General features: G+C 46.5%; 3 protein-coding genes across 3 annotated transcripts; 2 read left to right on the top strand and 1 right to left on the bottom strand.

Moving 5' to 3' along the window:
- The first annotated feature begins 443 nt into the window (after nt 1–443).
- LOC131266521 (small ribosomal subunit protein eS4) lies at nt 444–4,506 on the top strand. Its single transcript, XM_058269073.1, has 3 exons — nt 444–537; nt 1,037–1,295; nt 3,798–4,506. The coding sequence occupies exons 1-3, from the start codon at nt 535–537 to the stop codon at nt 4,322–4,324; spliced, it is 789 nt and encodes a 262-aa protein (XP_058125056.1). The 5' UTR covers nt 444–534; the 3' UTR covers nt 4,325–4,506.
- A 1,128-nt stretch (nt 4,507–5,634) lies between these two features.
- On the top strand, nt 5,635–6,641 carry LOC131266530 (trypsin 3A1-like). The gene is made up of 3 exons (XM_058269087.1): nt 5,635–5,925; nt 5,996–6,330; nt 6,449–6,641. The coding sequence occupies exons 1-3, from the start codon at nt 5,635–5,637 to the stop codon at nt 6,639–6,641; spliced, it is 819 nt and encodes a 272-aa protein (XP_058125070.1).
- Nucleotides 6,642–9,041: 2,400 nt separating this feature from the next.
- Nucleotides 9,042–15,611, bottom strand: LOC131265063 (paternally-expressed gene 3 protein). The gene is made up of 3 exons (XM_058267323.1): nt 15,606–15,611; nt 9,627–11,990; nt 9,042–9,293 (listed from the first exon to the last, which is right to left on the bottom strand). The coding sequence occupies exons 1-3, from the start codon at nt 15,609–15,611 to the stop codon at nt 9,042–9,044; spliced, it is 2,622 nt and encodes an 873-aa protein (XP_058123306.1).
- Between the last annotated feature and the right edge of the window lie 11,389 nt (nt 15,612–27,000).

The raw sequence follows: 27,000 nt of genomic DNA, 5'->3' as shown, positions 1-27,000 counted from the left end.
TAATGCAACGCTGTATTATTTTTACAGAATGCACAATTTATAGTACAGTGGATGTTTCCTCCACATTGTAAAGAACGTTTGAAAGTTGGAAAATAAGAATATCAATATAAAGACACAGCAATAATTTAGATTTTCTGAAAAGATAACCAACCGTCCATACAGGCCGATTCAAAATATCTTTTATCGATTTTAATTTTTGACGTTTATGACAACCACTTGGCCCGGTGAAAAAACATATGACCATTGACGATTACATCATTTGAGGATTGACGTTATAATATCTGTTTTATTGTCAAAAAATGTGAATAAATGTTAAATAATTTTTTTACAGTAATCAAACGAGTTATAAAACAAATAATGAAAATTATAATTTGTTAATTCTGGGTCATACACCCCAAGTTATATAGTTTCCATTATTCGCGCTAGGTGGCGCAAAACTTCCGCAAACGTCAACACCGGTGATCCACTGAACTCCAATTGACAACTTCCGGCATCTTGTCTTTTGTAGTTTTCTTTTCGCCCTAAACTATCAAGATGGTAAGTAACGTGCAAGGCGTTTTGGGGTGAATTTTTGTAAAATAGCCTGTAAATGTGCAATGTTTCCCCTTGATTGTGCTATCAATGCGTGAGTGATACGTGGTGCAACGAATTTCATGTGAAATACGGTGGTTTAGAGGTTGTTTTATGTGAGAAAATAGGCATGCAGTGGTGCCACATGTAAGCAGTTGTTGATATTTGGATGCCGGAGAATATCGTCTACCATCTCGACGGCTATCTATGCTCTACGTATCGCCGGCTGCAAACCAACTGTTCGATCGCCACGATGGGATGAAACAATGACCTCTGTCGTGCATTGGATACGAGATGTAGCTATAAATTGCTTGTAAAACTCAACCATCAGTTCCTCATTTCGTACTATGCTGGCAGGTTAGGGGGAAACAACTAGGCTATTGGTTTACACCCTTCTTCGATGTTGCATTGATCGTCATTTCATGTGTCAATATCTACATATTCTTCTACTCTTATGCACTTGTAGGCGCGCGGACCGAAGAAACATTTGAAGCGTTTGAATGCTCCACGAGGATGGATGTTGGACAAGACCGGCGGTACCTTCGCGCCGCGTCCGTCTGCCGGCCCACACAAGCTGCGCGAGTCGCTGCCGCTTGTGATTTTCCTGCGTAACCGTCTGAAGTACGCCCTGACCAACAGCGAGGTCACGAAGATTGTGATGCAGCGTCACATCAAGATCGATGGCAAGGTCCGCACCGATCCGAACTATCCCGCCGGATTCATGGGTAAGTAGTGTCCATTAGCGGGGTCGAGGGAAGTTGTGTAGTGGTTCAGAGTTAATGTGGCTTTATCGAAGACGGTAGATTGCGAAATCATGCGCGACATCGGTCAAAAAAGTAGCCTAGAATAAACAATTCCGTCGACGGTCATTGATGGTCTGTATGCAGATGGCCTTTCGATAACAATTATGATGGAAGACAGTATCCCTACTTACGAAAAACACGTCGGAAATATTCTTAGTGACCGCCAGCCATCTACCAGCAGAAGCGAAACAGATTGTTAGATTGTGCGAAACAGAAGTTAAACAATTAACTTAGTCTGTCCATAAGCTACGCGTCAATAAACGCGTTTTGAACGATGGTTCAACAAAGTGAGACGTGAAATCGACTTGTGAATTTTGTGAATTTCCCATCAATGCAGCATCGATTTTACAGGCCTGATCGAAGAAGGTTGACTGCGAAATAATAAGTGTCGCCTTTCAAAAACATTGGCCAAGACTGGACTCTGTCGACGGTCATTGGAAGCCTTGAAATATTGGGTGGTTATTCAATAACAAAATTGATAGAATACATTTTGACATTGAAAAACGAATAGGGGATTTGATTTGTGAAAGTTCTGGGAATGCAGGATCGCTTTTATGGCCTGATCGAAGAAGGTTGACTGCGAAATACTAAGTGTCGCCTATCGACAACAGTGGCCAAGACTAGACTCTGTCCACGCTCATTGGAAGCCTTGAAATATTTGGTGGTTATTCAATAATAAAATTGATAGAATACATTTTTTGAAGCATGGAAAAACAAATAGGGGAACTGGTTTGTGAAATTTCTGGGAATGCAGGATCGCTTTTATGGCCTTATCGAAGAAGGTTGACTGCGAAATAATAAGTGTCGCCTTTCAAAAACATTGGCCAAGACTAGACTCTGTCGACGGTCATTGGAAGCCTTGAAATATTGGGTGGTTATTCAATAACAAAATTGATAGAGTACATTTTAGTAAAGAATTGATAAACCAAATGTGGGAACATGATTTGTGAAAGTTCTGGGAACACAGGATTGGTTTTATGGCCTGATCGAAGAAGGTTGACTGCGAAATACTAAGTGTCGCCTTTCAAAAACATTGGCCAAGACTAGACTCTGTCGACGGTCATTGGGAGCCTTGAAATATTCGGTGGTTATTCAATAACAAAATTGATAGAATACATTTTGAAGCATTGAAAAACGAATAGGGGAACTGGTTTGTGAAAGTTCTGGGAATGCAGGATCGATTTTATGGCCTGATCGAAGAAGGTTGACTGCGAAATACTAAGTGTCGCCTTTCAAAAACAGTGGCCAAGACTAGATTCTGTCGACGGTCATTGGAAGCCTTGAAATATTGGGTGGTTATTCAATAACAGAATTGATAGAATACATTTGTCGCATTGAAAAACGAATAGAGGAATTGATTTGTGAAAGTTCTGGGTATGCAGGATCAGTTTTATGGCCTGATCGAAGAAGGTTGACTGCGAAATAATAAGTGTCGCCTTTCAAAAACAGTGCCAAGACTAGATTCTGTCGACGGTCATTGGAAGCCTTGAAATATTTGGTGGTTATTCAATAACAAAATTGATAGAATACATTCGTAGCATTGAAAAACGAATAGGGGATTTGATTTGTGTTAATCCAGGGAATGCAGGATCGGTTTTATGGCCTGATCGAAGAAGGTTGACTCCGAAATGCTTAAGTGTCGCCTATCAAAAACAGTGCCAAGACTAGACTCTGTCGACGGTCATTGGAAGCCTTGAAATATTTGGTGGTTATTCAATAACAAAATTGATAGAATACATATGTCGCATTGAAAAACGAATAGAGGAATTGATGTGTGAAAGTTCTGGGAATGCAGGATCGCTTTTATGGCCTGATCGAAGAAGGTTGACTGCGAAATACTAAGTGTCGCCTTTCAAAAACAGTGCCAAGACTAGACTCTATCGACGGTCATTGGAAGCCTTGAAATATTGGGTGGTTATTCAATAACAAAATTGATAGAATACATTTTAGTGCAAGATCGTTTTTATGGCCTGATCGAAGAAGGTTGACTGCGAAATAATAAGTGTCGCCTTTTAAAAAACAGTGCCAAGATTAGACTCTGTCGACGGTCATTGGAAGCCTTGAAATATTTGGTGGTTATTCAATAACAAAACTGATAGAGTACATTTTAGTAAAGAATTGATAAACCAAATGTGGGAACATGATTTGTGAAAGTTCTGGGAATACAGGATCGGTTTTATGGCCTGATCAAAGTAGGTTGACTGCGAAATAATAAGTGTCGCCTTTTAATAACAGTGGCCAAGAACAAACACTCCATCGACGGTCATTTTGAGCCTTAATATGGTGGCTACAAATAACATTAATGTTGGAGAATAATTGATAATTCATACCAATTGGTTACCTTGGTGTGACGTTCATTGTTAACTTTGTGGTTGTGCATGATTAATAACGGTTTTGTTTTAATTCTTCTTGGTTCAATTGCAGATGTGATCAACATCGAGAAGACTGGTGAGAACTTCCGCCTGATCTATGACGTTAAGGGTCGCTTCACGGTGCACCGCATCACCCCCGAGGAGGCCAAGTACAAGCTGCTGAAGGTGAGGCGTGTGCAGATCGGTCCGAAGAAGGTGCCGTTCCTGCTGACGCACGACGGTCGCACCATCCGCTACCCGGATCCGGTCATCCACCAGAACGATTCGATCCAGTACGACATCGCCACCGGCAAGGTGATGGAGGTGCTGAAGTTCGAACCGGGCAATCTGTGCATGATCACCGGAGGAAGGAATTTGGGTCGTTGCGGTACGGTAATTCTGCGCGAGAAGCACCCGGGATCGTTCGAGATTGTGCACGTTAAGGACGCGACCGGCCATGTGTTCGCGACCCGTCTCTCCAACGTGTTCATCATCGGCAAGGGCACCAAGGCGTACATCTCGCTGCCGAAGGGCAAGGGTGTAAAGATGAGCATTGCCGAGGAGCGCGACCGACGACTGGCCAACAAGGCTGCCAACTAAAAAAAAAGGCTTGTCGTTTGTTCATAGCGGCACGCGGACCATCCGGATGGATTCTGAAAACCGCCTTCCATCGCGGTAGTATTCGCGTAACGGAACCGCGTCGTGCCCGGGAGCATGTCTGAGGGGAAAATATTCCGTGTGTTTTATGGAGAGAAGTGAAGCGATGTGAAAATCTGGATCCGTTTCTAATGCTGGAGCAAAATAAAATCTAGATTATACAAAAGACGATCGTGTTTATGCCTCGTAGAAGCGCGCTGTTGATGACTTAGTATTACATTTTCCATCAAGTTATTGGTTTTGTTATTAAAATTTTAGCAAAAATATTAACTAAAACGAATTGGTCGTCCTATGCAGTTAGTAGTGGGTATGAGAATGTCTAGAGACTGAGCCAAGCTGTTCGACTTCTTTCATCTTATGATTTTTTGAAGTCTACAAACTTACAAATTATTTAGTGTAGTGTAAATTAAGTATATTCTCAAAATTTCCAAATCATTATTACAACAAAAGGAAGGAAAGAAAAACTGCTTCCTGTGCTTTACAATGAAACAATTGATCAAATTCAAATTCAGATTCGATTCATGTAACGCATAGTAACGCATTAGAATGGTAGGCAACTTGTATGCAATTATACGAATTGCAGGTGTGATCGTTTTTTATAAAATGTTTTATATTTTCGTTATTCGATAGATTAAATATCTATTTACGCAGATTTCTGTAATTTATAAAGATGCCGAAGACTTTTGCATGACAACGACAATACACTTTTGAAATGGCTGTTACCTATTTACGCGAAATCAAATTCAATTCGGTCGTATGCAGTACATACATGCAACATACCGTTTGTATGATGTTTTTGTTAATGGAGATTACTCGACAGAATCAAATATTTGATACAATCATCATTTAAATATTCAGGGGATAGATTGCCGTATGGTTAATTTCTTTAAATAAACATAAATTTAACTTATGCTGTAACAACCTTTCAAAATTTCGCTAGAACTAATCTTCAGTCCGCTCGTATCTATGCTAGGAGTAAGTTAGTTTATTACACCGATGTGGTACAGATTGGTGAATGGTTATTCCCCTAGCGATAATAAATCAGACAGTTTTAATCAATTGTTTTGTCTGTGACGTAGCAGGATTTCCCATTTTACAGCCAACGTACCCGAAATATCTTCGACTTGCCACAATCTTGTGATATCTTATCTACCAACCGGGAGGATTTATTTAAACTCGTTCGCGCCGATCAGTCCCGAATCAGTTGACAATTTTTCGTGTATCCGCACAGGTGTCCCCAGGCGTCGGTAATGATGAAGTCGTTGTTTGTGGTGGCGCTGCTGATCGGCAGCTGTTTCGCTGGCTGGGAGGAGGACCTGTACCTGTCGAAGCGCCGACTTCCACGTGGCATCGTTCCACCGCTCGGTAAGCCTGCCAACAACAATGGTCGAATCGTTGGTGGGTTCGAGGCAAACATTGCCAACTTCCCGTACCAGCTGTCGTTGCGCCAGAATGGTGCCCACATCTGTGGAGCTTCGGTGATCTCGAGCAACTACGCCCTCTCGGCTGCCCACTGCACGTTCCCGGCACCTCCCGTAGCGGCGGTAAGTTACTCTTTCGCAAGGTTTTCAGACGAGTTTGAAACAATTATTAATTGTTTGGATCTCTCAACAGATTTCACTGCGCGGTGGCAGTACCGACCGAACCCAGGGCGGTGTCTTGTTCCAGGCGGCGGCCATCATCAACCATCCATCGTACTCGGACGGCAGTCTGGACTTTGACGTGTGCGTCATTCGCATCACGACATCGTTCGTCGGTTTGCACATCAGCCCGGCGACGCTGGCCCCGGAGGGCACGGACTATCCGGCCGGTACGCGCACCATGGTGTCGGGCTGGGGTGCCACCAGCCCCATCGGTGGCCTGCCCATCAATCTGATGGCCGTCGAAGTGCCACTTATCTCGCAGGAAAGCTGCCGCGGAATCTGGGGTGCAGCGAGCGTTACCGATAAGTAAGTGTGTCCAACGTTTTCGCCAACGTGCGCCGGTAGCATATGAGCCGTTATCTGTTGACCATGTTCGACAACTGATTAACATCGTTTCGGGTATGTTCTCTTTTACCGTCAACAGCATGATTTGCGCCAGCGAACCTGGACGGGACGCGTGCGGTGGTGACAGTGGCGGACCGCTGACCAACAATGGCCGACAGATCGGTATCGTGTCTTGGGGTTCGCCGCTGTGCCAGGGCAACTTGCCGGGTGTGTATGCTCGTGTGGCCGCCCCAGCCATCCGCGGTTTCATTCGTGACACCGTCGGTGTTTAGACTGTGAAATGTGTGTTCTAAGTAAACGTTTAAATAAATTACATGGTATTTTTTATTACTAAACGAAGAGTGTCTACCATCCCGAAATGTCCGACTTTCCGTTTGGCCGTTAAAATTCAAGTACCTCGTAGGAAGGTGCACTTAGAACATAAATAAACAAAAATCATTATTAACTGTTCTATGTTCTCTAATATTGACCGCAAAGATGCTTTTTTCGAGTGTCCGGATTTGCTTTGAGCGTACTCGTATATCGCAAATCTTCATACGCGTTATCAGTGGGCGCTACAACTGTTATCAGAAACGAACGAATAGTTGCAAAATATCATTTATGTTATATTTTATCATTGTACTACCGCGCCTTACTAAAAAACAGGTGTGTGGAGTTGGAATCCGATAACGTCTTTCCAGAAATACAGTGTGCAAATCGGTAAGTGAGACACCTGTCTAGACAAAAATTCATTTTTTGGTTTGTCTAGCTTTGCGGTCAATTGTACAGTTCTTAGAACTGATAACAATGAACTTCGCTTATCACGCTATCGTTTAAATATTCCAGGATTAAGGTTTTCGTCAGATTAACTAAACTCATTATAAGCTACGAATAACACGAAAGCTAATACTCTAAATCAGTCTCAAAGATCAGAAGAACCTTTATGAGTCGCCAGTTTGGAATGTAATAGCCGATTTGAGCAAAATTGTACAGCACAAATCGGCAACACAACAACAATAGGAAGACATTTGAGCAGAGGTGAGCAATAAATTTAGTAAAAACTGTTGTGAGGCATCAACAAACATTCAAAGGACATTATAGGAATAACATGACATTAAATACTTCTGAAAATAGTTCAACAAACCACGTATTAAACCTGAAAAGCAAGTGTCCAACTTTCCGTTTGGCTGGCAAAATGGTAACTTTTTGCACTTTTTCGAAATTCATTGATATCAGTTCTAAATCCTCTAAAATCGGCCACAAAGCCACACTAGTGTTCTTTTTTCAGGTGTCCCACTTACCGATGTGCACGCTGTATACTTCGATGGCGTAGAGCTGAACGGTCGGAATTAAAATGATGTGATATTATCTAACTCTCCAAGCCTCCAACTGGATGTTAGGCGTTCGGAAACATTGCATTTCCCCAGGAACTCCCGTTAGCCTTAGGACTGGTTATACGCGTAGGACAACCATCTGACATCAACGGACGGCGTTCGGTACAAACGTGTGATGTAAGGTCTGGTGCGTATCTATTTCCGTTCGCCTGCAGTAGCATCGGACGCGTGCTAGCCTGAGGTGTTGGTTTTTTTCTCCAACCTTTCATAAGATTTCCCCCATCTGGTGATCGTTCGTTTCCCCACGAAAAGCTGGAGTAAAAACAAAACGGATAATAAAATACATATATTTGTATGACACTTCTATCACAAAGATAACATGGGAGGGGCGCGCACACTGTCCAAAACAAATTTCCCAAACGCACGTACGGACGGTAATTCGTTCCGTGTTGTTTTTCTTCCTTTTCCGGGCTCGAAAACCTTCAAACTCAGGGCGGCCAGCGAATGTAAAAGAAAATGGTTGAATGTTTGTCCTGCGGGATCTCCTTTCCGAGCCGGTGAAGGGTAATGAGAAAATTATAAAGTGTCGTTTTACAGGCGCACGTTGAACACAAGAATAATGTCGGAATGCGTGGGGGTGGTTTCTAGTATTTGTTTGTCTTTTTTTTCTTCTTCAGAATAATTCAATAGGAGTATATTTACAGAGACTACTCAGGTCCGCATGGGGGGAAATGGGGGAACATGGGCGAGGGGGAATGAAATCTTTCCTTCGTTTCCTGCACGGTACGCTACTCCTTGCCGTCTGGCGTGTTCTTGTTCGGTTCCCTTCCGTTGATGGCGATGGACCCTTTACTTCCGTTAGTGCTGGTATCGCTCCCTAGAGGAATCTCGTTTATCAAATAAATAATAATAAAAACAAAGTACGGACTGATTTAATCAAACGAAAAACAAAAAACAAAACACATGAAGAACCTTTCAGGCGCACTGGTTCAAGGGACGGGGAATGTGGGCAGTTGAAATTCAAATTTAAACGTTAACTTCCACCGCTATCCACGTGCCATCGAAGCAACCCGGCAGCGCGGATAGCGTTTTTCGCTTTCTCGTTCGCGTCTTTCGTTCGGATCTGTTTCGCGTGTATGATTTCTTTTCGTTTCCTCTGATGATGATGATTGGATGCATGTTTCCCACGTGGAAGCTGCTTGGGAGGAGCTCCGCCGCAGGTGAGGGTGGCTCTGGTACAGTGAAGCAAACGGTTGATGTGTGAGTATGTGTGTTTGTGAGGGTGTGTGTTCCTCCCATTCGCAACCAGCGGATTATCACGTGGTTCCAGGAAAGAGCACGTGGCACGTCGGGGCGCGATTACGCCTTGACGGTGTCGCGCTTGCCCAGCACCTTGGTGGCGTGCACCTGGTCCCGGCTGTTGGTGACGGTGGCGTGGAATCCGGTGGCCCAGTCGGCGTAGTAGTCGACGGTGCGCACGTTACCGTCCGGTTCCACCAGCGAGTACTGACCGCGCACGACATCGCCGTCGCGCTCCTCCTTCTGGTGCTTGATGTCGCCGGTCAGCGGATCGTTGACGCCGTACTCGAAGGCATAGCGGGAGTTATCGTCCTGCGCAAGAGTACGAGAAGAAGAGGAAGTTAGTGTAGCTCTGGTTCTATCGACAACTCCCGTCCATAGAAAAACAGAATAAATGTAAGCATTCCAACTAAGTTTATATCCTTCAATACACGGTAGTCTAATTGTAAGAATTCCAACTATAAGTTTATGTCCTCCAATACCTGGTAGGCTATGGCTCTATCAACCCAGGATGCAAACTGAATTCTGTTCATGAACCAAATGGTTCAGTCATCAAGGTTTTTAGTGGTAAATTTTGCAGTTTTCTCTTCAGAAACTGGTACAAACAACATTAGTACTTGATGGCTAATGCGCCAGTGTACTTACGTAGTGTTCCAGGTACTTCTCGGCGACAGTCTTGACGACGGTGGTCGGGGCAACGGTCTTGACAACGGTGGCCGGAGCAGTGTAAGCGGTGGCGAGGGCCGGAGCGGCAGCGGCGTAACGGTAGGCACCTCCGTAGTGGGCGGTAGCCACGGCCGGTCCACTGGCGTAGTATCCGTGCGCGGCACCGGATGTGGCGTAGCTAGCAATGGCGCCCGAGCTGGTGGCGTACTTCGTGACGGCAGGTGCGACGGCATAGCCAGAGTAGGCCGGTCCGGCACTGTATGCGGTCACGGCCGGAGTTGAGTAGACCTTCGAGACTGCTGGCGAAGCGGCGTAACCAGAATAGGCCGCACCGGTGCTGTATGCAGCGACGGCGGGCGTGGAGTAGACCTTGGAGACGGCCGGGACGGCGCTGTAGCTAGCGACGGCCGGAGTGGAGTACACCTGGGACACAGCTGGGACGGCGCTGTAGCTAGCGACGGCCGGGGTGGAGTAGACCTTGGAGACAGCTGGGACGGCGCTGTAGCTAGCGACGGCCGGAGTGGAGTACACCTTAGATACAGCAGGGACGGCGCTGTAGCTAGCGACGGCCGGAGTGGAGTAGACCTTCGAGACGGCCGGTGCAACCGAGTAGGACGAGTACGCCGGACCGGTGCTGTAGGCGGCAACGGCAGGGGAAGCTACGACCTTCGACACGGCAGGCGAGACGGAGTAGGTCGAGTATGCCGGACCGGTGCTGTAGGAGGACACGGCAGAACCAGCGTGGTACGAAGCTACGGCAGGACCGTAGCCAGTGGCAACCTTAGCGACGGCCGGAGCGGCCAGATATGCACCGGAGTAGGCAGTCTTGGTGACGGGGGCAGAGACATACGCGGTCGAGACGGCGGGTACGGTGGCGACCTTAGCAACGGCCGGGCCGGTGGATACGTACGAGGCATAGGCCGGGCTGGAGACGACCTTGGAGACGGCCGGGGTGGCATAGTACGAGGACACGGCCGGGGTGGCAACAACCTTCGAGACGGCTGGAGTATAGGCATGGGCCGAGTACGGGGCAACGTAGCTGCTGACGGCCGGGGCCGTGGCATAGGCGGCTCCAGTGGTGGCGTACTTGGTGACCGTTGGTGCGGACACGTAAGCAGTCGATACGGCCGGTGCTGACGAGTACTTGGTGACGGCAGGAGCAGCGTAGTAGGAAGCGACAGCTGGGGCAGCGGATACTACGGTCTTGGTGACGGCCGGAGCGGCGTATGCCAGCTTGGAGGTGGTCGCATATGAGCTGGCATAGCTGGCGGCTGGAGCGGCATAGGTGGCCACCTTAGCCACGGCAGGAGCGTACGAGCCGTAGGATACGGCCGGAGTGTAGGAGGCGACCTTGGCAGCAGGAGCATAGCTGGAGTAGGTCGCTGCAGGGGCATAGCTCGAGTAGGTCGCTGCAGGGGCATAGCTGGAGTAGGTCGCTGCTGGGGCATAGCTAGAGTAGGTCGCTGCAGGGGCATAGCTCGAGTAGGTTGCGGCAGGAGCATAACTGGCGTAAGCCTTGGTGGCAGGAGCATAGGAAGCGGCGTAGCTGACAGCCGGTGCGGCGGCATAGGTAGCGACCTTGGCGGCCGGAGCGTAGCTGGCGTAGGTGGTGGCAACCTTGGCAACCGGAGCGGCCGCATAGCTGACGGACGGTGCGGACACGTACTTGCTGACAACCGGAGAGGAGACGTACGACGCGACCGCTGGACCGGTCGAGTACGAGGACACGGCTGGGCCGGTTACGTACTTGCTAACGGCCGGAGCGGACACGTAAGAAGCGACAGCTGGAGCAGAGGACACAACGGTCTTGGTGACGGTCGGTGGCAGGTACTCCTTGGAGACGTAGGCCGGACCACTGCTGTAGACCTTGCTGACGACTGGGGCGGGCGCCGAGACGTAGGCCGGACCGCTGGAGACGGTCTTGGTGTAGGCAACGGATGGCACCACCGAGGCGAAGGTGGCCGCCGGCGACTTGTCGGCGTACACGACACCCGCCGTATTGGCGTAGGTGACGGCTGGGGCAGCGGCCACCGTCTTCACGCCGGCTTCGTAGCTGGTCAGCTTCAGATCCTCACCAGACGAGCCGTAGGCGCTGTAGGCCGGGGATGCCTCGTACGAGCTGTAGGACGGACCGACCGACGCATACTTAACCTCACCGTCGACCGAGTAGGACGAGAAGCCCGGGGTCACGCTGACCGAGTTGACGGCTTTGCCGACCGACAGCTGGACGGTCGGGGCAGGATAGGCGTATCCGCTGACGTGGCCGCCTGGTGGACAGTCCGGGGCCGGATTGGCCAGGCTCGACGCAGCTAGGTTGGCCACAATCAAGATTGCAGCGAAAAGCTACAATAATAGGAGAAGGAAATAGAAAAAAAACACGAAAGAAGGAAACAAAAATTATTATACGAGCAGCCAAACGTTAAAAAGAACGAGTATAGCTTTAAGCGGCATTTCAAAATTGTTATTTGATTTGGTAATTGATTACTCTTAACAAGAGAATATCCCTGTTCAATATACTTTTCTTTAATGCCTGTTTAATATCTATATATTATGAGAACTTATTTCAGCTTATTAAATATTTAATGTTATTAAATGTTAAGTGTATTAAATTTCACTTTCTATTTTTGCTCTTTTCTAGTTTTGTCTGTTTATTTTATGCTTCATTTTATTCATGATACTATTCTTTTTGTTTTTCTTTTCTTTGAGACCCTTTTTAATTTTCATGACTTTTAGCTCTATCAAAAAATGCTCTTTGATTTTCTTAAATAAATTCGATCTTTTGCGTCATTCCTTAATGTTCATGTTCGTTAGAGAGATTTAAGAATGAAACCGCAATGGTCCCTTTTGCGAGACCTTAGCAACCCTCTAACCGGGCAGGAATGCCATGCGTAACCTTGCAACCGAGCGGACCATTACATCACCCATCGGTCCCTTGGCGACCCTTCGCGCGTTAGAAGAACGCAGGGTAGTTCTGCGCCTGTGACCTCTTTACGGACGCTCAAGGTACTCGCGCGGTGATGGTGCTGGGCTGATTCAAATCATGTTACGCATTTTCTCGTTACATGTAAGTCCTGCCCACCCTGCCAACAGCAAGCGTCACTCCCCTCCGCTGGTCCTTCTCTATCAGAGGCCTCAAGCGATCGCATATCGAACGCACCGATCGCCGTGGCCCAACGATTGCGGTTGCTGGTTAACGAACTTGTTTTCATACCTGTCCGACCAAATTGGAGCAGATTGGTCGACGACACCCCGGCTCCGATCATGATCGAGCTCGAGCTCAACCGACCAACGGCGTGAACCGGGGGGAAAGGAAAGAAGGGACAGCCCCCGGCAGGGTGGGCTCGTGCTGCAGAAAAGTCTACTAACAAACCCCAGTAGTGACACTTGGCGCTCTCTTCTGTGGCATGTGGCCACCGGACGTATTTGTGTGACATTCGATGAGTGTCCACTGTGCAGTGCAATGTCAATCTAGAGATGCTGGGTCTCGTTTTTTTTTCCTCATAAACCTTTTCCATCCGATGACAATTCAATTAAAGCGCACTGCTTATGGTGTTTACGGTGAGCCCGCTGCTGCCTCTGTTGCCAAATATTCTTTCTCCACTCCGGAGGGGACTAGAAAACTGGTTTCTAATTAAATTCACATCGAACGACCCGTTGTACGCGTCTGTCAAGTGGTGAGTGGAAATGGTTTTACAATTCCTGCCCATGGGGTTTGCTAATGATATGCTAGTTGTTTTAATGAAATTATAATTGCAGCATTTTCATCGGAATAGCGCACTGTTAGAAAAAACTAGGCATTCCACGTGAGAACTGAGTGAAGAAAAGTCGAGCTTAGGGAGGCAATATTTGTTTAATCTTTTTTGACAATAAGTCTGCTGATATTAAAGTTTGAATACATCAATCAGTATTGTGATTCTTATTGATTTCTAGAGAATGTTATTCATTTCATCTATTTTTCTGCATTTTCAGGGGCTTACATTTCGTTTTACAAAACGAACGACTTATCGGGTTTAATGTTGGTCAGTAACTGAATGTAGTGTTGTGTTACAAACAATTAATTGTGTGAAATCTTAAATGAGTAATATTTTATTCTGTGCTGTTTTGTTGCTATCATACATTTTATTCAATTTGTGTTGTTTGTTCATTCTGTTATGAATGTAATTTTTGGTTTTTTTCCAATCACTATTTAAGTTAAACAGTTTAATTTAATGTTGTATTAGCTATTTGAACCATGACCGAAGATGTTCTTTACTCCAAGACAGAAGAAGGTTAGTTATTTTCCTCATTTACAACTTTCTTCTTTGTACAATAACAATCTCGACAAAGAGCATGACCCATCGCTCAAACTAACAGCCTGTTTTTTGGCGTAGGATTCATGAACAATATATCACTGTCCGCGAGTTGCATCTTCCGGGCGTGTATCCACTTGTTGTTGCCGTTCTTTCGCGTAAACCGGATACACGTGGGCGTTACTTGCTCAATCATGCTCAATCTGTCGCCGTTCTCACGGTGCTTGAGTATGATTTGCATTTCCCGTTTACCAACGACCCACGCTGTAGCTACTCCAATATGTGACCCGCTAATGTAACACCGTTAACATTGTGGCAGCCCGCAACTGGTAGCGGGAAGTGTACCAGATCAGGCTCCACAAGAACGGCTTCTTTGGCGTACCGTATGGAGCTGGCGGTATTATTGGGTGGATACCAGTAAAGGGCTATAATTACCGCCTCCTATTCGGGCCTAGTATAGTGACGCTCGGTCGAGGTGACGCACGTTGCTATAGGGAAACGGATTCGTACCCGCCCCACATGACTAAGCCGCGCGAGCACTCTAAGGTTATCAAGTTCTGCCACCGGCTTGTCCAGTGACGCCCTGCTTCTTTACATAACTCGCTCGTTCACTTGTGCGTTCACTTTCAATCGGTCAGTTGGCCACACGAACCGAACCAGCCCGAACTTGTTGAGGTTTAGAATCAGGTTGACTTCGGTCGCAAAAAGAGAATAAAAAAGTCTCCAACCTCAGTCCAAATGGGATGACGGAATGTTTCCCCGCGTTTTTTATTCGTTTTTGTTTTGGACTAAATAATGTTTATAGTTATTTCTTCGTGCGCCACAAAGGACTGGCGCAACGGTTCGGTATCCGATCGGGGGACCATCGCACGCGTCCACCCTGGTACGCCCTGAGGGCATCTCGTGCAAGTCTGACTTCTCGACCCTCTCCGGGCGGCCTGCACTATCGCCACTCTCGATTTCATTGAAACCAGCTCACGATTCTACGGATCGAGGGACAAGTCGCGCAGTGAGATCACTGCCGGGTCGTGTGATCGGGAGGGAGCCGGTGGAGGGCGCTACGTGTTTCAACCTGCGTAGCCGTGAAACCGTGCTTTGACTCCGTTTATGGTGCGGTCAATGATGTCGAGCTGCCGAGATAGATTCCACCATAGGCAGGACCTCGAAAAGAACTTCCCAAAAAAAAAAAACTCAGTTGAAGTGGCTTACTCCGGGTATCGCATGGCGTACCTTGAGGTCAAGTTGCCACAATTTGACCCAGGACCACAGTTTGAATATTTGAGGCTTGTACTTAGCAGCTAAGCTCAAATATCAAATTCTGTCCACAAGGACACATAGGATCGGCCTGAGACGCCATCCTGGAATGTTTATGATTAATAACTCTTCACGTATTAGTTTGATAAGTTGTTCATAGATCCTGTGCTCTGTTGTTTTGTGCAGATATTCCACAAATGTCTCTGTTATAATCACATTTTCACCAAAGGAATTAGTTCCACAGTTCCAGACACTTATTCTCGTAATATACAGTTTATCTATGCACTTCCTTTCTGTAACACTCTCTACGGTTTCATACACTTGTTGTTCTTGTGCTCTGAGTTGGTTTTGTCTCTTCATGAGTTCTTGGCTTTTTGCGCACCAGAATTCGTTCGGGGCTTTGCGCCGCACTCACCTTCATGATGCTCTAGTTACACGGGCACAACACTTCGCAAATTATAACTGCTACTGCTGGTACTTCTGGCGATCCCTGAGAAGATTCCGCGAGCACCGCGATTCACCACACGAAGGGATAGCACGACAGATTCACTCGATCCTCGTCGGGGTCGGGTTCCGGTGTTGAGAGCACTGCGAATAGATAGGCGAACACACCAAATTGATAGAATCACACACTGAGAACGGTCGCAGAGGATGCCGCACGTGACACCAGCGTGATCACAGCGTCGGATGCTGCGTGATGTCTCGTTCTTTTTACAAAAAAGCGGCGATTCACCGTACCAGGATCCAATGGCGGTCGTGAAGCTCAGAAGGTCCTGCAACTCGGATGGCGGTGCTCTACATAAGCGCGTAGAGCCGTTACTACACTACTACTGAATGGTCGGCCTGGCCCACTGATCTCTTTTATACCGCCACCGTGTCACCGGTCACCCGAAAAGGAACGCCCGCCAAATGTGGGAACAGAACGGCATGCGCCATCAACCCGGTTCGGTCGTCGAGAAGGGGTAGCCAGGCGACTTCCCACTCCGAACAGCAGGGCACCGCTCAGAGGAAGGGACGGCTACGGAACGTTGGGCTGGCAACTGGTGCGATTTTCTTAGCTTTTCACACGCAAAGGGTTCTGGGGCGCGAACACGCTACGCACGTATGTCACATCATAAACACAAGCACGTGTGTGTGTGCGCGCGCGCAGGGACACAGCGCCAAACGAGATCGAACGCGATCGTGCTTTCACGCGATGCTGGGCTTCGGAGAGTTGCTCTCGTTTTCCCGCCACCGCGGCGTATATCCTTCCTGAACGAAACCAACACAACGGCAACGGTCAGGTCCGCGGTCTAAAGGTACGTGCTTGGAAGGAGGTGGGTACACCCGATGCGGATTTTTGCAGTGGCTGGTGGTGGTCCGAATGTTCCGCACCTTCCGCCGCGAGGAGGACACCACAGGGTGGCGGAGAGCGAAAGAGAACGCACGCTCTGGCTCGCTCGAGTGGGGTTCGTCGTCCCCACCTTTGAGTCTCCGCGGTACGAACGCGGTGCGTGGGGTGCTTCGGTGTGAACGGGTTGGCTTTTGGGGGGCTTCGACGGTGATACACATTTCGATCTGCGATGCAATGGGATGGCCGCTGCATTCTCGGTTGGACGCGCCGGATGGGAACGTGAGAAGGATTCGATCGGGTTCGGTGGCAAGAACGAAAGTGAACCGTACGTGAGATAAGGACAGCGAGCCGACGATCATGTTGTCAGGATTCGTTGCACTGATTTTTTAGTTTCACTTTTTATGTAAAACAGAGCAGGTATTTCAATCTAATAGTTGAATAATAAGATGATAATTATTGTAGGAAAATATTTAAAATTTTAAAAAGATGACGTTATTATTTCGTCGTCTTTTTAATCATATTTTAATGTGATCTTCATATTATAATCAAACATAAGCAGGATTTATGGAGCATTTTTTCTAAGAAGTTTATAACAGTGACTAAAGTGTTTCTAATAAATTTAGAGCCGTAATTTTCGTTTTGAAAATTATATTCTTTAGTTATACTAAGTGTATGGATCAAGCTAAGTAGAGTAAAAATTAGAACTATAATATATTGCCATTCAGTAACACCATCTAACGCAATGTTGAATATGCACATAATTTAAAGAAAAGCGTAACAACCCAAGTAACATTTCCAAGACCTATTAGACTTCAACAAGTTTTATCAATGTTTTAACATGGGTGTACCAAGTCCAATTGGTTTTATAGAGGTTTCTCAGCAGGCAAAATAGTTTTAATAATTTTGACATCCTTAAAACCTTTTGAGGATAGCTATAAAACCGCTCATTAAGTCTAAAATCTTAGTAGACTTGAAGAGTCTGTAAATACGCTGTTAAGTCCTTCTTAAAACCTTCTCTTAAACCCAATCAGTGATTTTAGGTCTAGAAAAGGTTTTAAGGGATGGTTTTGACAACGTTCTGTAGAGTGGGCCCTCTTACACTTAAAACGGGTTTATGAAGGTTTTATCACAGCCTTTAAGATATTTTACTCTTGAGATGAGACTTAATGATGAGAATGAACAACATCGTTAGAACTATGATAAAACTTAAAATGTTACTTGGGAATGCTCAAGCTAGTTAGCAACCCAAGTAACATTTCCAAGACCTAATAAACTTTAACAAGTTTTATCAATGTTTTAACATGAGTGTACCAAGTCAAATTGGTTTTATAGAGGTTTCTCAGCAGGCAAAATAGTTTTAATAATTTTGACATCCTTAAAACCTTTTGAGGATAGCTATAAAACCGCTCATTAAGTCTAAAATCTTAGTAGACTTGAAGAGTCTGTAAATACGCTTTTAAGTCCTTCTTAAAACCTTCTCTTAAAACCAATCAGTGATTTTAGGTCTAGAAAAGGTTTTAAGGGATGGTTTTGACAACGTTCTGTAGAGTGGGCCCTCTTACACTTAAAACGGGTTTATGAAGGTTTTATCACAGCCTTTAAGATATTTTACTCTTCAGATGAGACTTAATGATGAGCATGAACAACATCGTTAGAACCATGATAAAACTTAAAATGTTACTTGGGAATGAACATAAGGAATAGTATGCGCTACTAAATAGATCGAACCGAAATATTTCAAGAAGCACCGTGAGAAAAAGATAAAGAAAAAGATAGTGAGGTTGTGGTATAAAACGGGTCATAGTCAGTGGATGATGAAAATATAAAAAAGCAATTATGTAAAAAAAGCAATATTGAAATAGATGAACAGAAAAAGTTGGGTTGAAGGACTGTTATTTATAGAGCAATGATTTCTGGAGATCACAACAGTCAGCACTCAATCGCATGTTAATAATGCTGTACCTTTATAAATTAAAAATGACTATGTTTGGTTAAAATTTTATCGAAACATTAATCAAACATTTAAATTTATTTGTGATATTTTTAACAAAAATTCGAATAATATCTAAAGCCAAACACGTTGAATGTTGATGATTGTATATTTGAAAAATAAGAATCAACTGATTGCTGATGAGTGACTGATGGCTCATTTTTCTTATTTTTGTACTCTATCAATGTTTGAAATGCATTCTAATAACCTGCTCCATCATTGCTTTCAGCAAACCTTTGTTAAATAACATTCATCACCTTGGCCGCGCGGACAATGTTTCCGAAGTGAACGATCCCTTTGGTGGGCTCCGTTAGAGAAAATGGATGAAATCGAAGCTCGGGCCCTTTCGAATCTCTGCTACCCCATTTAAGGTTCGGTCATTAACGCAACTATCGTTTACATTGGCCCGATCGAGAGGCCGAGCGGCCCACAATCGGCCCGCCAGGCACGTTTGGCCGGGCCGTTTTGTCAAATTGGGTCAATTTCGGACCGGGCCGGGTGCATCGAGACGCAGCGCGAAAGCGAATCCCGTCAAAGCGGTCCCGTCCGTGGTGGTGCAGTTCAAATTTCTAATGCTTTCAACTGGAGAAGGGTACAACTGGAGGAGGTGGGGGAAATTAAAATATCAGGAGCACCAGGACACGCCGGGGAGAAATGGGTTGCCATCGCGGTTGCCTCCGACTCAGAACGGATTACGCAACGGCCGGTACGCAGCTCGGATGGCGCAGGGAGTAAAGGCGAAGCTGAAATTAGACAGGTTTTTCGATCGTTGTCGTTCGCTGGGACCACGGCGTGGAGAATCGAAAGGCGGCGGCCGGTGCACGGTGTCGTACGAATTGGAGTGGACTTTGATTAATTTCATGCTGTGTAGACGAAACTTTTGTTGGTTCTGTTTTCGCGCAGTTGTCTTGGACCGGGTGCCTCTAATGCATCGCAATGCGAACGAGCGAGAGTGAAACTTTGTAGCGCAGGAAAGCTGGCGTCCAGTGAAATGACCAAATCGAACGAGCGCGCGGGATCGGGTCACCGTAATGCCCCTATCTGGAGCATACACACTTGCCCGCTTCCCCCGGTTGTGACCCGGGAGTACCACCCGCTTGACGTCGCATGCGTTGGGAACGTATGGGCGTTCGTGGCGTCGGTCGGCCTTGCCTTGGGGTTCAGGGAGCCCGCCACTAACGATCGCTTGAGGTCACATTTGGCTGGATCGAAGGGGCCTGCTTGCTGGGGGCTTTCGAGCCCGGAGCACGAAGCAATTTGTCACATTGATTGGCTGTTGGCAAATCATCATGAGGACGGAACCTTGCCGGAGCTTTACTCGCAAGATGAACGTCAAATTATTTCGAAACAGATGGCGGCTGGGAGTTTCCATGTTTCGTTTTCTTGGTCCACATGTTGAACTTCTTTCGTTCAGTCTCAAACCAGTGCTCACGATTGGCTAAAACCGTCGTAAGGGAGCACTTCCGCTCAGGGTGGAGAACATCCAAGATCACTGTTTTTGTTGGGAGTTTCGTTGTTTTGTGCCGCTTTTGGTTCATTAGCCACCGGACCATAAACACAAGAAAGGTTTGGAATTCGATGGCAATGAAAAAAATAATAGTTTACTGCCACGACACGACACGTATGTGATCCAGATTTATGAGGCTTAATAACATCTAACGAATTAACAGATTTGAAGCTGACAAACTGTTTCCAGTGGGGCCATGGTTTGAAAGAAACAGTGGTTACAATTTTACACAGTTTTTTCCCATGATTTGGAACATAATTCAATAAGTTCTTTCACTTTTACCACACATTGGCTACCCTTTACTTTTAAACCAATAAGTTAATTCTGTGGTCATGGTAGGCATTTATATACGACATTGATAAATCAATCGGAGAAACAGAAATAATAGTAGTACACCGAGCGAATCGAATCCAATCCATGCGAACCGGCGTGGCTATTCTTTATGATAATCGTTTATTGCGCAACATAAAACTGAGGGGCTGAACAGGCGGTGCTGCTACTTCTAAACTGATTTATAACATCAACCAGGGGGCTGCCGTGCGGTTATAAAACGCTAATTTGAGCAAATAAAATCTATATCAAACACACAAACCGCAACTTGTACTGTCGCTTGCTTGCGCCCCTGCGAAAAACAGGGCAAGCAAGGAAAAGCTGGAGACGGTGACAAAGAAAATAAAATCAATGTACAACGCAAGAAATTCAAAAACGCATGTCGCCGTTAGCAGTTGCACGCACGGTGTTAGCAGCTTCCCAATACGAGTGCCCCGTAACCAACTTCACACGTTCGTTCGTGGCCAGGGCTGCGTTATAAAAAGGAATAACAAGAAATGCAGCAGGCGTATGCAGTTTACAAAATGCTACTCCAGTACGTTGTAGCGACACGAGACGTAGTAGTCTGGTCGAGTGAAGCGATAAATTCGTTGTCGAATCCAGACTAGCTTGCTTCGGTAGGGACCGGTGGTTGCCATGTACTGGAGACGTCGGGAACGCCCGAAAAGTTTGTATGTAAGTGTTATAGTATTGACTTTTTGCAGTTGTCTTTTGTGAGCAAAGGTAGTACTCCAAAACACTCCAACTGATTCATCCCTGCCCATTAGGTAAGGTTCATAATAAGCTTGCCGAAAACAGCGTTAGAAGTTGCAGTCCGACTATACGGTTCGTCCTGTCAGTGTTTCATTGATCTCCCTTGTCCTCCCCGACCGAACTCCAGGACCAATCCATCGAGGCACGAGTGAAGCAGTGGACCATCGGGCACTGGTTGATACGGTTTAGTTTTTTTCTTCGTAGGTCGGCGTGGTCGGTAAGGTCTTGGCTGCAGGTTGCCTTTCACTTTCGTCTGCCAACGCCAGATTCATGGTTACGCCACGGTCGACGTGCGGCAGGAGTGGATGAACCGGGCAGGGCCACCTTCACCGACGGTTCAGGAACGTTTGACGAAACACGGTGAATAAGAACGATCCCATTTTAGAGGGAGCCTTGGATAATGGAGTGCCGGATATTGAAGATACCAGCGAGGGAACCTACGGTGAGGCTATTTTCAAGCACCTTAACAAACCTTTCGAAAAGGTCAGGTACTACTCCGCTTTGTTCCTTCCAGAGGGAGCGTGCAATTTATGTGCTACTCTCGAGATGCTCAGCGTTTAGGGATGGTTTGGCACTCTTCCGGAATGTCGAGGCCTTCCCAAGAGAGCTCGTTGACCTCTGGCGGTGTGCGCGGTGTATGACCGCAGGTTTCGCACGACGACGCACGGTTCACCCGACGTTTGATATTAATTAGCTTTGAGTATCAATGAGTACCCCGAGGGGTGTTTCTGTAGCAGCATGCGGTCGGCAGTAACTCGCACTCGCTAAGCGAGTCCATTCAAGTGCCCACAGGGTGCGGTTGCGGTTGCAGGATGCTACTGCTCTTTGCTGCACCACCCCGAGAGTCGTCCATGCTGCTGCTGCTACTTGCCAATCTGCTGGATCACTTGGAGTGCGCAGTGGAAATGGTGGCAGGAGGCGCAACGCATTTAGGTGCATTCCGTTCGAGCTCAAGCGGGAGACCAAGTGCGTTGCCATCGCCGTTTTGCGCTTTGGTGCGTTTGGAGTACGTTTGAAGTTCTGGTCGTCGTCGGCTTTTTCCCTCGCCACACACATATCTTCGCATTGCATTTGCGAAATGCATCGCCTGCAACGTTCGATCAGTGCGTGATCACGTGTTGCGTAACCGGGCAGGACGACGACGACGGCCATTTCTTTTGGTTAGGACGACGCTCACGCACGTTTCTGCCGTTCGCGCTTTTCTGCGGTGAATCGTTCGTGTCGTTCTGTCCCTTCTTTCCACACGCCTTCTTCCACTGCAACCCGTGGCAAGGCACCCATGCGGTGATTCATAACACCTACATCGCTTCCGTCGCCGCAGTGCAGAGCAACGCAATGGGGACCACCCTGGCACGCCACCAGCCGACCGAACTCCGTCGAAGTTAATTCTGCTTAACATTTTTTTCGGACCCCCAATTGCGCCCGCAGGTATTTGAGCTGGCTGTGTTTTACGTCAAATTTTCACTCGTTTAATCGATCAATTATCGAAATTATTTCGTCGCCGGTGCGGCCGCGGGTTGCGCAGGGCTTGTTTTCTTGCGCGGGCCAGCAGTCAAGCGGGGTTGGTTGGTTGTGATGCTGGAGGGCGGTTGTTCGTTGGCACCTGTTTTCCGAGAATTCGTGCCGCTGGTGCTTGGGAAACGATTTTTTTTACGCTCACACTACGCGGCCAAATGGGGCGTTTCTGTCATGTTTGGAATTATTTATATTATTCTGTTTTTGTGTTAGGCTTCTAACTGTTCTAAATCGATTAAAATATAGATGATGCAAGAATTTACTTTTTTTCGTTGAAATCACTTAAAATACCTGATCTTGAGGCGGATCAAGCGTTCTACGGCCCCGAGCAGCAATAAATAAAAAAATCATGGTAAAAGCCTCAAAAATAATTAATATTGCAATTAAACCACTCATTTTTATATATTTCAAATTTAAGTTAAACAACAATTTGTCTTAATTTTATTTAATTGAAAAGTTTGCATTGCAATAGCCTGAATTTCAAAGCCTTATTGCATACGAAAACATTAATAAATTTCCAAGAGAATCATTTTCCACGAATATTATTTTCTAAGAATCAAATTGACAAGTAATTTAATTTTTACTTTTTGACTAAATGTTTTATTACTCTATTTAAAATAAACAAACTACAAATGTTTGAAAATGAAAAAAGTAAGAATAATTTAACGAATAATTTTCGTTATTGCTTCAATCTCACGTTGTTATCCAAAAACCGTGGCACTTTTTCTGCATCCAAACACAATTTCATAGGTTGAATCATTCTCCAATTTTCCGTGTAGCTCATCACGCATTTGATAAAACAAGCAACTTTGTTGCACAGTAATAAAAATAATTATATCATTAAAATAAAGAAAAATCTACCAAAATGGCCTTTGATGGTGGATTAATACTAGAACTACCGGAATTAAGCCGCGGAAACCTGTTTTTCAGTTTTTTTTTCTAAAAACAGGTTTAATGTTTTAATTGATGAAGTGAAAAATTCAAAGTGACTGGTCTGGTACTCCTAGTGTTTAAAGCAAAACATGAACTCATATTTTCACTCGCTCTAGTGATGAGAACATAACTCAGAACTAATATTGCCTGAGGACAAAACGCGCCTTCGGCGATCATGTCGCTATTAGAACGGTAGCTAAACCTTCGGGTTGGTGTAATATTATTAGCTCTTATGTCGAGGCTTTCCGTTTTACTTGATTGAATTGACAAATGTAAGGACAACGTTCTTCATTAGGCGTAGTCGGTAGATTTTTTTTCGCTATTTCTTTTCTTCGATTGCGCCCAAATTAGCATTTGAAGATTGAAAAACAAGCCCGCGTACAGCTGCCAGGGAGAAAAAAAATCCTCATTTCGCGCCCCAAAAGACAATCAAATCGGCACCTTGGGGTAATTGGATTGGCGGTGCACTGGGTTGGTGCCAAAGGTGCCAAAGGTTCGGTACGGTGGCTTTGGCACATCATCGGCAGAAAAGCCAGGGACTTAGGAGCGTGCGGTCACATGCGATCCGCGCGTCGGCTCACGCCATTTGAATTAACCCAAATGGGCAAGGATCAAACACGAGCGCCGCCGTTTCGGGGTGGGAAACAGTAGCTGAAAAAAGGGTGGAGGGGGTGGAAAAAAACACCCAGAAAATTTCAAAACATCTGCGCTCGGGTTTGACTTTGTGCCAATGCTAATCCTCTTACGTTTGCGATTGATCGTGCACAGGCTAAACGATTGTGCGTCACCAAAGTCGAAACACTAGCGATGAGGTGGCTTTATGCGCACAAACACACGGACGCCATTAGCTTAAGTAAGAGTAATTACCCGAGTGGGAAAGAAATAATTAAGAACAGGGATTTGCAAGGGGCGTCCTTAGGCGCAGACTGAAAAATGTTTGTCAACGTTTCGCTGCCGACGCCTTGGATCCAATCAAATGTGGATTGAAAGCATTTCGAAGGTAAATTTCATGGCCTGTTACGTTCAAATGTCATTTTGGGTGTTTCGTCGACTTGTGTCATTTGATCTTTAGTTGTGGTTTTTGCATGGGCTGTAACATTTTCACCCAAAAGTGTAGTTTTCATTGCATTCTGTTTGTTTATAACATTTGCAACGATATTTTTCGCAATTCGCGAACTCAATTTGCGCTTCCACGCAGAAGTAGAAAGTAAACTTTTTATTACCGTTCAGCCGTTTTGCAGGCACGCTTTAATGGCATGTAAAACAAGTTGCTGGCATTTCTTCGCCGCTCCACCTTCGCGCGTGACTCATCGGGGCGCCGACAATGTTGACGCTGCTGCCCGAGCATGCCCTCTGTTTCGTCCATTAGACGGACAGCTAAAGTGGTCCCACTAATAATGATAATTCCGAAATGGGCGCTCGATTCCTTGCTCGCCAGCGCCCGGGTGCAATACCACCATACGCTGGTCGATGGGCGGTCGGGTGAAATAATTAGTGCAACCGCATGCATCACCACCCTTCCCCCCGTGGGGGGGCGGGGGGGGGGGGGGGGGGGCTACTGTCACGTAGTAACTGGTTGCACCAGTTGTCGAGGATGTGGATCGGGGTTCGATCGAACTTTGTCATACGATACACGGTCGCGATGTTTGGCACATTTTGTCTACATCACCGTTTTGACCGAAGATTCCTTCGAGTGCGATCGCCGAAACTCCCAGCCATTATAGACATGCCCGAGTCGAAGTTGACCAACGCAATGACGTTCTGCAGCGTGTCAAGTTGACCCGCCCGGTGCCCGGTTTCTAGTCACCTTGGTTTGAGCTATCCGATTTCTTTTTCGTACGCACTTTTCCACCAACGCGGGTTGGGTGGTGAAGCAGGAAGACGCGGGGGGAGGGGAGTGAAAATGAACCTATCGGAAAGCAATCTGATACAAGTGGCGTGTGAGTGTGTGTGTGTGTGTGTGTGGTTGCGGTATAATTTATGTTTCATGCCGTACATGCCGTTTGACATGTTGCACAACTAACTCACGTTAGGTGCTCTGTGTGTGTGTATGCTTCCATCACCTTTTACCCCCCAACTCCCATCCTTCCTTTACAACACAACCTTCGTGTAGGATAACCCTTCAACCCACCCCATGACCGCTCGTTGATCCTTTATCCCAACGTGCAATTGCGCGGATAAAAATCGGGGAAAATCCCGACGGAACGGCTAGGGCACGAAATGAAACCGCGGTAACGGTTGTCAGCTTCGTAGCTTCGAGATTTCTCCGACGAGTACATTAGGCTACCAGCCCGGCTGCCCCAGGGCGGGGTCCAGAGTAACGACTTTACATAATAAATATTGCCACGGTTGATTGTTCTCAGCCGGGAAATTGGGAGAGAAAGGGTCGCCAGGGGAGGTTGGGTTGCCTGTTTGACCCTTTTTTTATTTGACTAATTGGCCAAACCCTAACTATTTGCTACAACACGGCCCCCTCGGAGTCTTCGCGTACCGTATTTTCTTATTCAAATCGCCACAACTGTCGCATAATGTCCTCGGCCCCCTTTGTCCGTCCGCGTTGTTGCGAAACCCGAAAGCATCATGTCAAGTGCGCCGGGCTTGAACTTGGCTCACCCTAAACATTCGATCGCCATCGCCTGAAAGGAGGGGTGAGGTTCCGTTGGGCATGGTGTGGAGTTGCAACGCCTTTACACCAGCTTCTCGCTCCGTTTCGGTGGAACCCTAACGAACTGGACTGGACCCGGTCGGAAAGGGTCGCTCGCGTTTCGAGAGCAGAGGGAGGAAAACACTTTCCGAACCGTTTTTTGCTTTGTTTCGTCCGTTTTGGAGCCCGTGGTGGAGGGTAAGGGATGGTTGGCTTTTTTTCCTCCATGAGTTCACTTTTTAATTACACACCACGGCGCGGTGCAGCACCGTTTATCACGTTAGACGAACGCAAACTTTGCCTGTTGATCGACTTCTTGAATGGATCCGCGATCTCGGTGTGCTTCCCGCAACGGGCCCGACTGGGCGGTGGGTGAAACCGCTTCGCGAAAGCTCTAGCCGCGAAACCGTGACCGCGTGCCGCCCGTTATCCGCACGGGTATCCGCGTGCGTGCGCCGATGACTCGGCGGCCACAGTCCGCTAATCGCTCCCTTTGAGGGTCACCGAGTACGGGCCGGTAGGGGAAAAAAAGAATTGCGGTCACATAGAGCCGCTCTTTGTAGGGCCCGGTTTGTAGGGCATTCCGCTCACCGTGGCTGCAGATGGCATAATTAATTAGATTTATTGATTATTCACTAATTGATAATATTCTAGAAGGGGTAGGCTACAAAACAGGGGAAATGGGATAACATGTTTGCCGGAGGGTTCGTTTCGGTTATTTTCTATTAAAGAATCGTTTCCTGTTTGGTTACAATTTAGCTTCAGGAAATTTAAAGGACAATCCCGGGTTTAAAAACCAACCCTA

Source organism: Anopheles coustani, chromosome 2 (assembly GCF_943734705.1).
Source record: "Anopheles coustani chromosome 2, idAnoCousDA_361_x.2, whole genome shotgun sequence".
NCBI classification, from domain to species: Eukaryota; Metazoa; Arthropoda; class Insecta; order Diptera; family Culicidae; genus Anopheles; species Anopheles coustani.
Note: the sequence above shows the minus strand (reverse complement) of the source record. Positions and strands in the feature narration are given on the sequence as shown.

Bases quoted from the DNA above. Each gene is read 5' to 3' on its own strand.
- LOC131266521 (XM_058269073.1), top strand. The intron at 1,296-3,797 runs GTAAGTAGTGTC...GTTCAATTGCAG, and splicing joins CTATCCCGCCGGATTCATGG to ATGTGATCAACATCGAGAAG.
- LOC131266530 (XM_058269087.1), top strand. From the start codon at position 5,635: ATGAAGTCGTTGTTTGTGGTGGCGCTGCTGATCGGCAGCTGTTTCGCT. The intron at 5,926-5,995 runs GTAAGTTACTCT...ATCTCTCAACAG, and splicing joins CGGCACCTCCCGTAGCGGCG to ATTTCACTGCGCGGTGGCAG. The intron at 6,331-6,448 runs GTAAGTGTGTCC...TACCGTCAACAG, and splicing joins GCAGCGAGCGTTACCGATAA to CATGATTTGCGCCAGCGAAC.
- LOC131265063 (XM_058267323.1), bottom strand. The intron at 9,294-9,626 runs GTAAGTACACTG...ACTCTTGCGCAG, and splicing joins AGAAGTACCTGGAACACTAC to GACGATAACTCCCGCTATGC.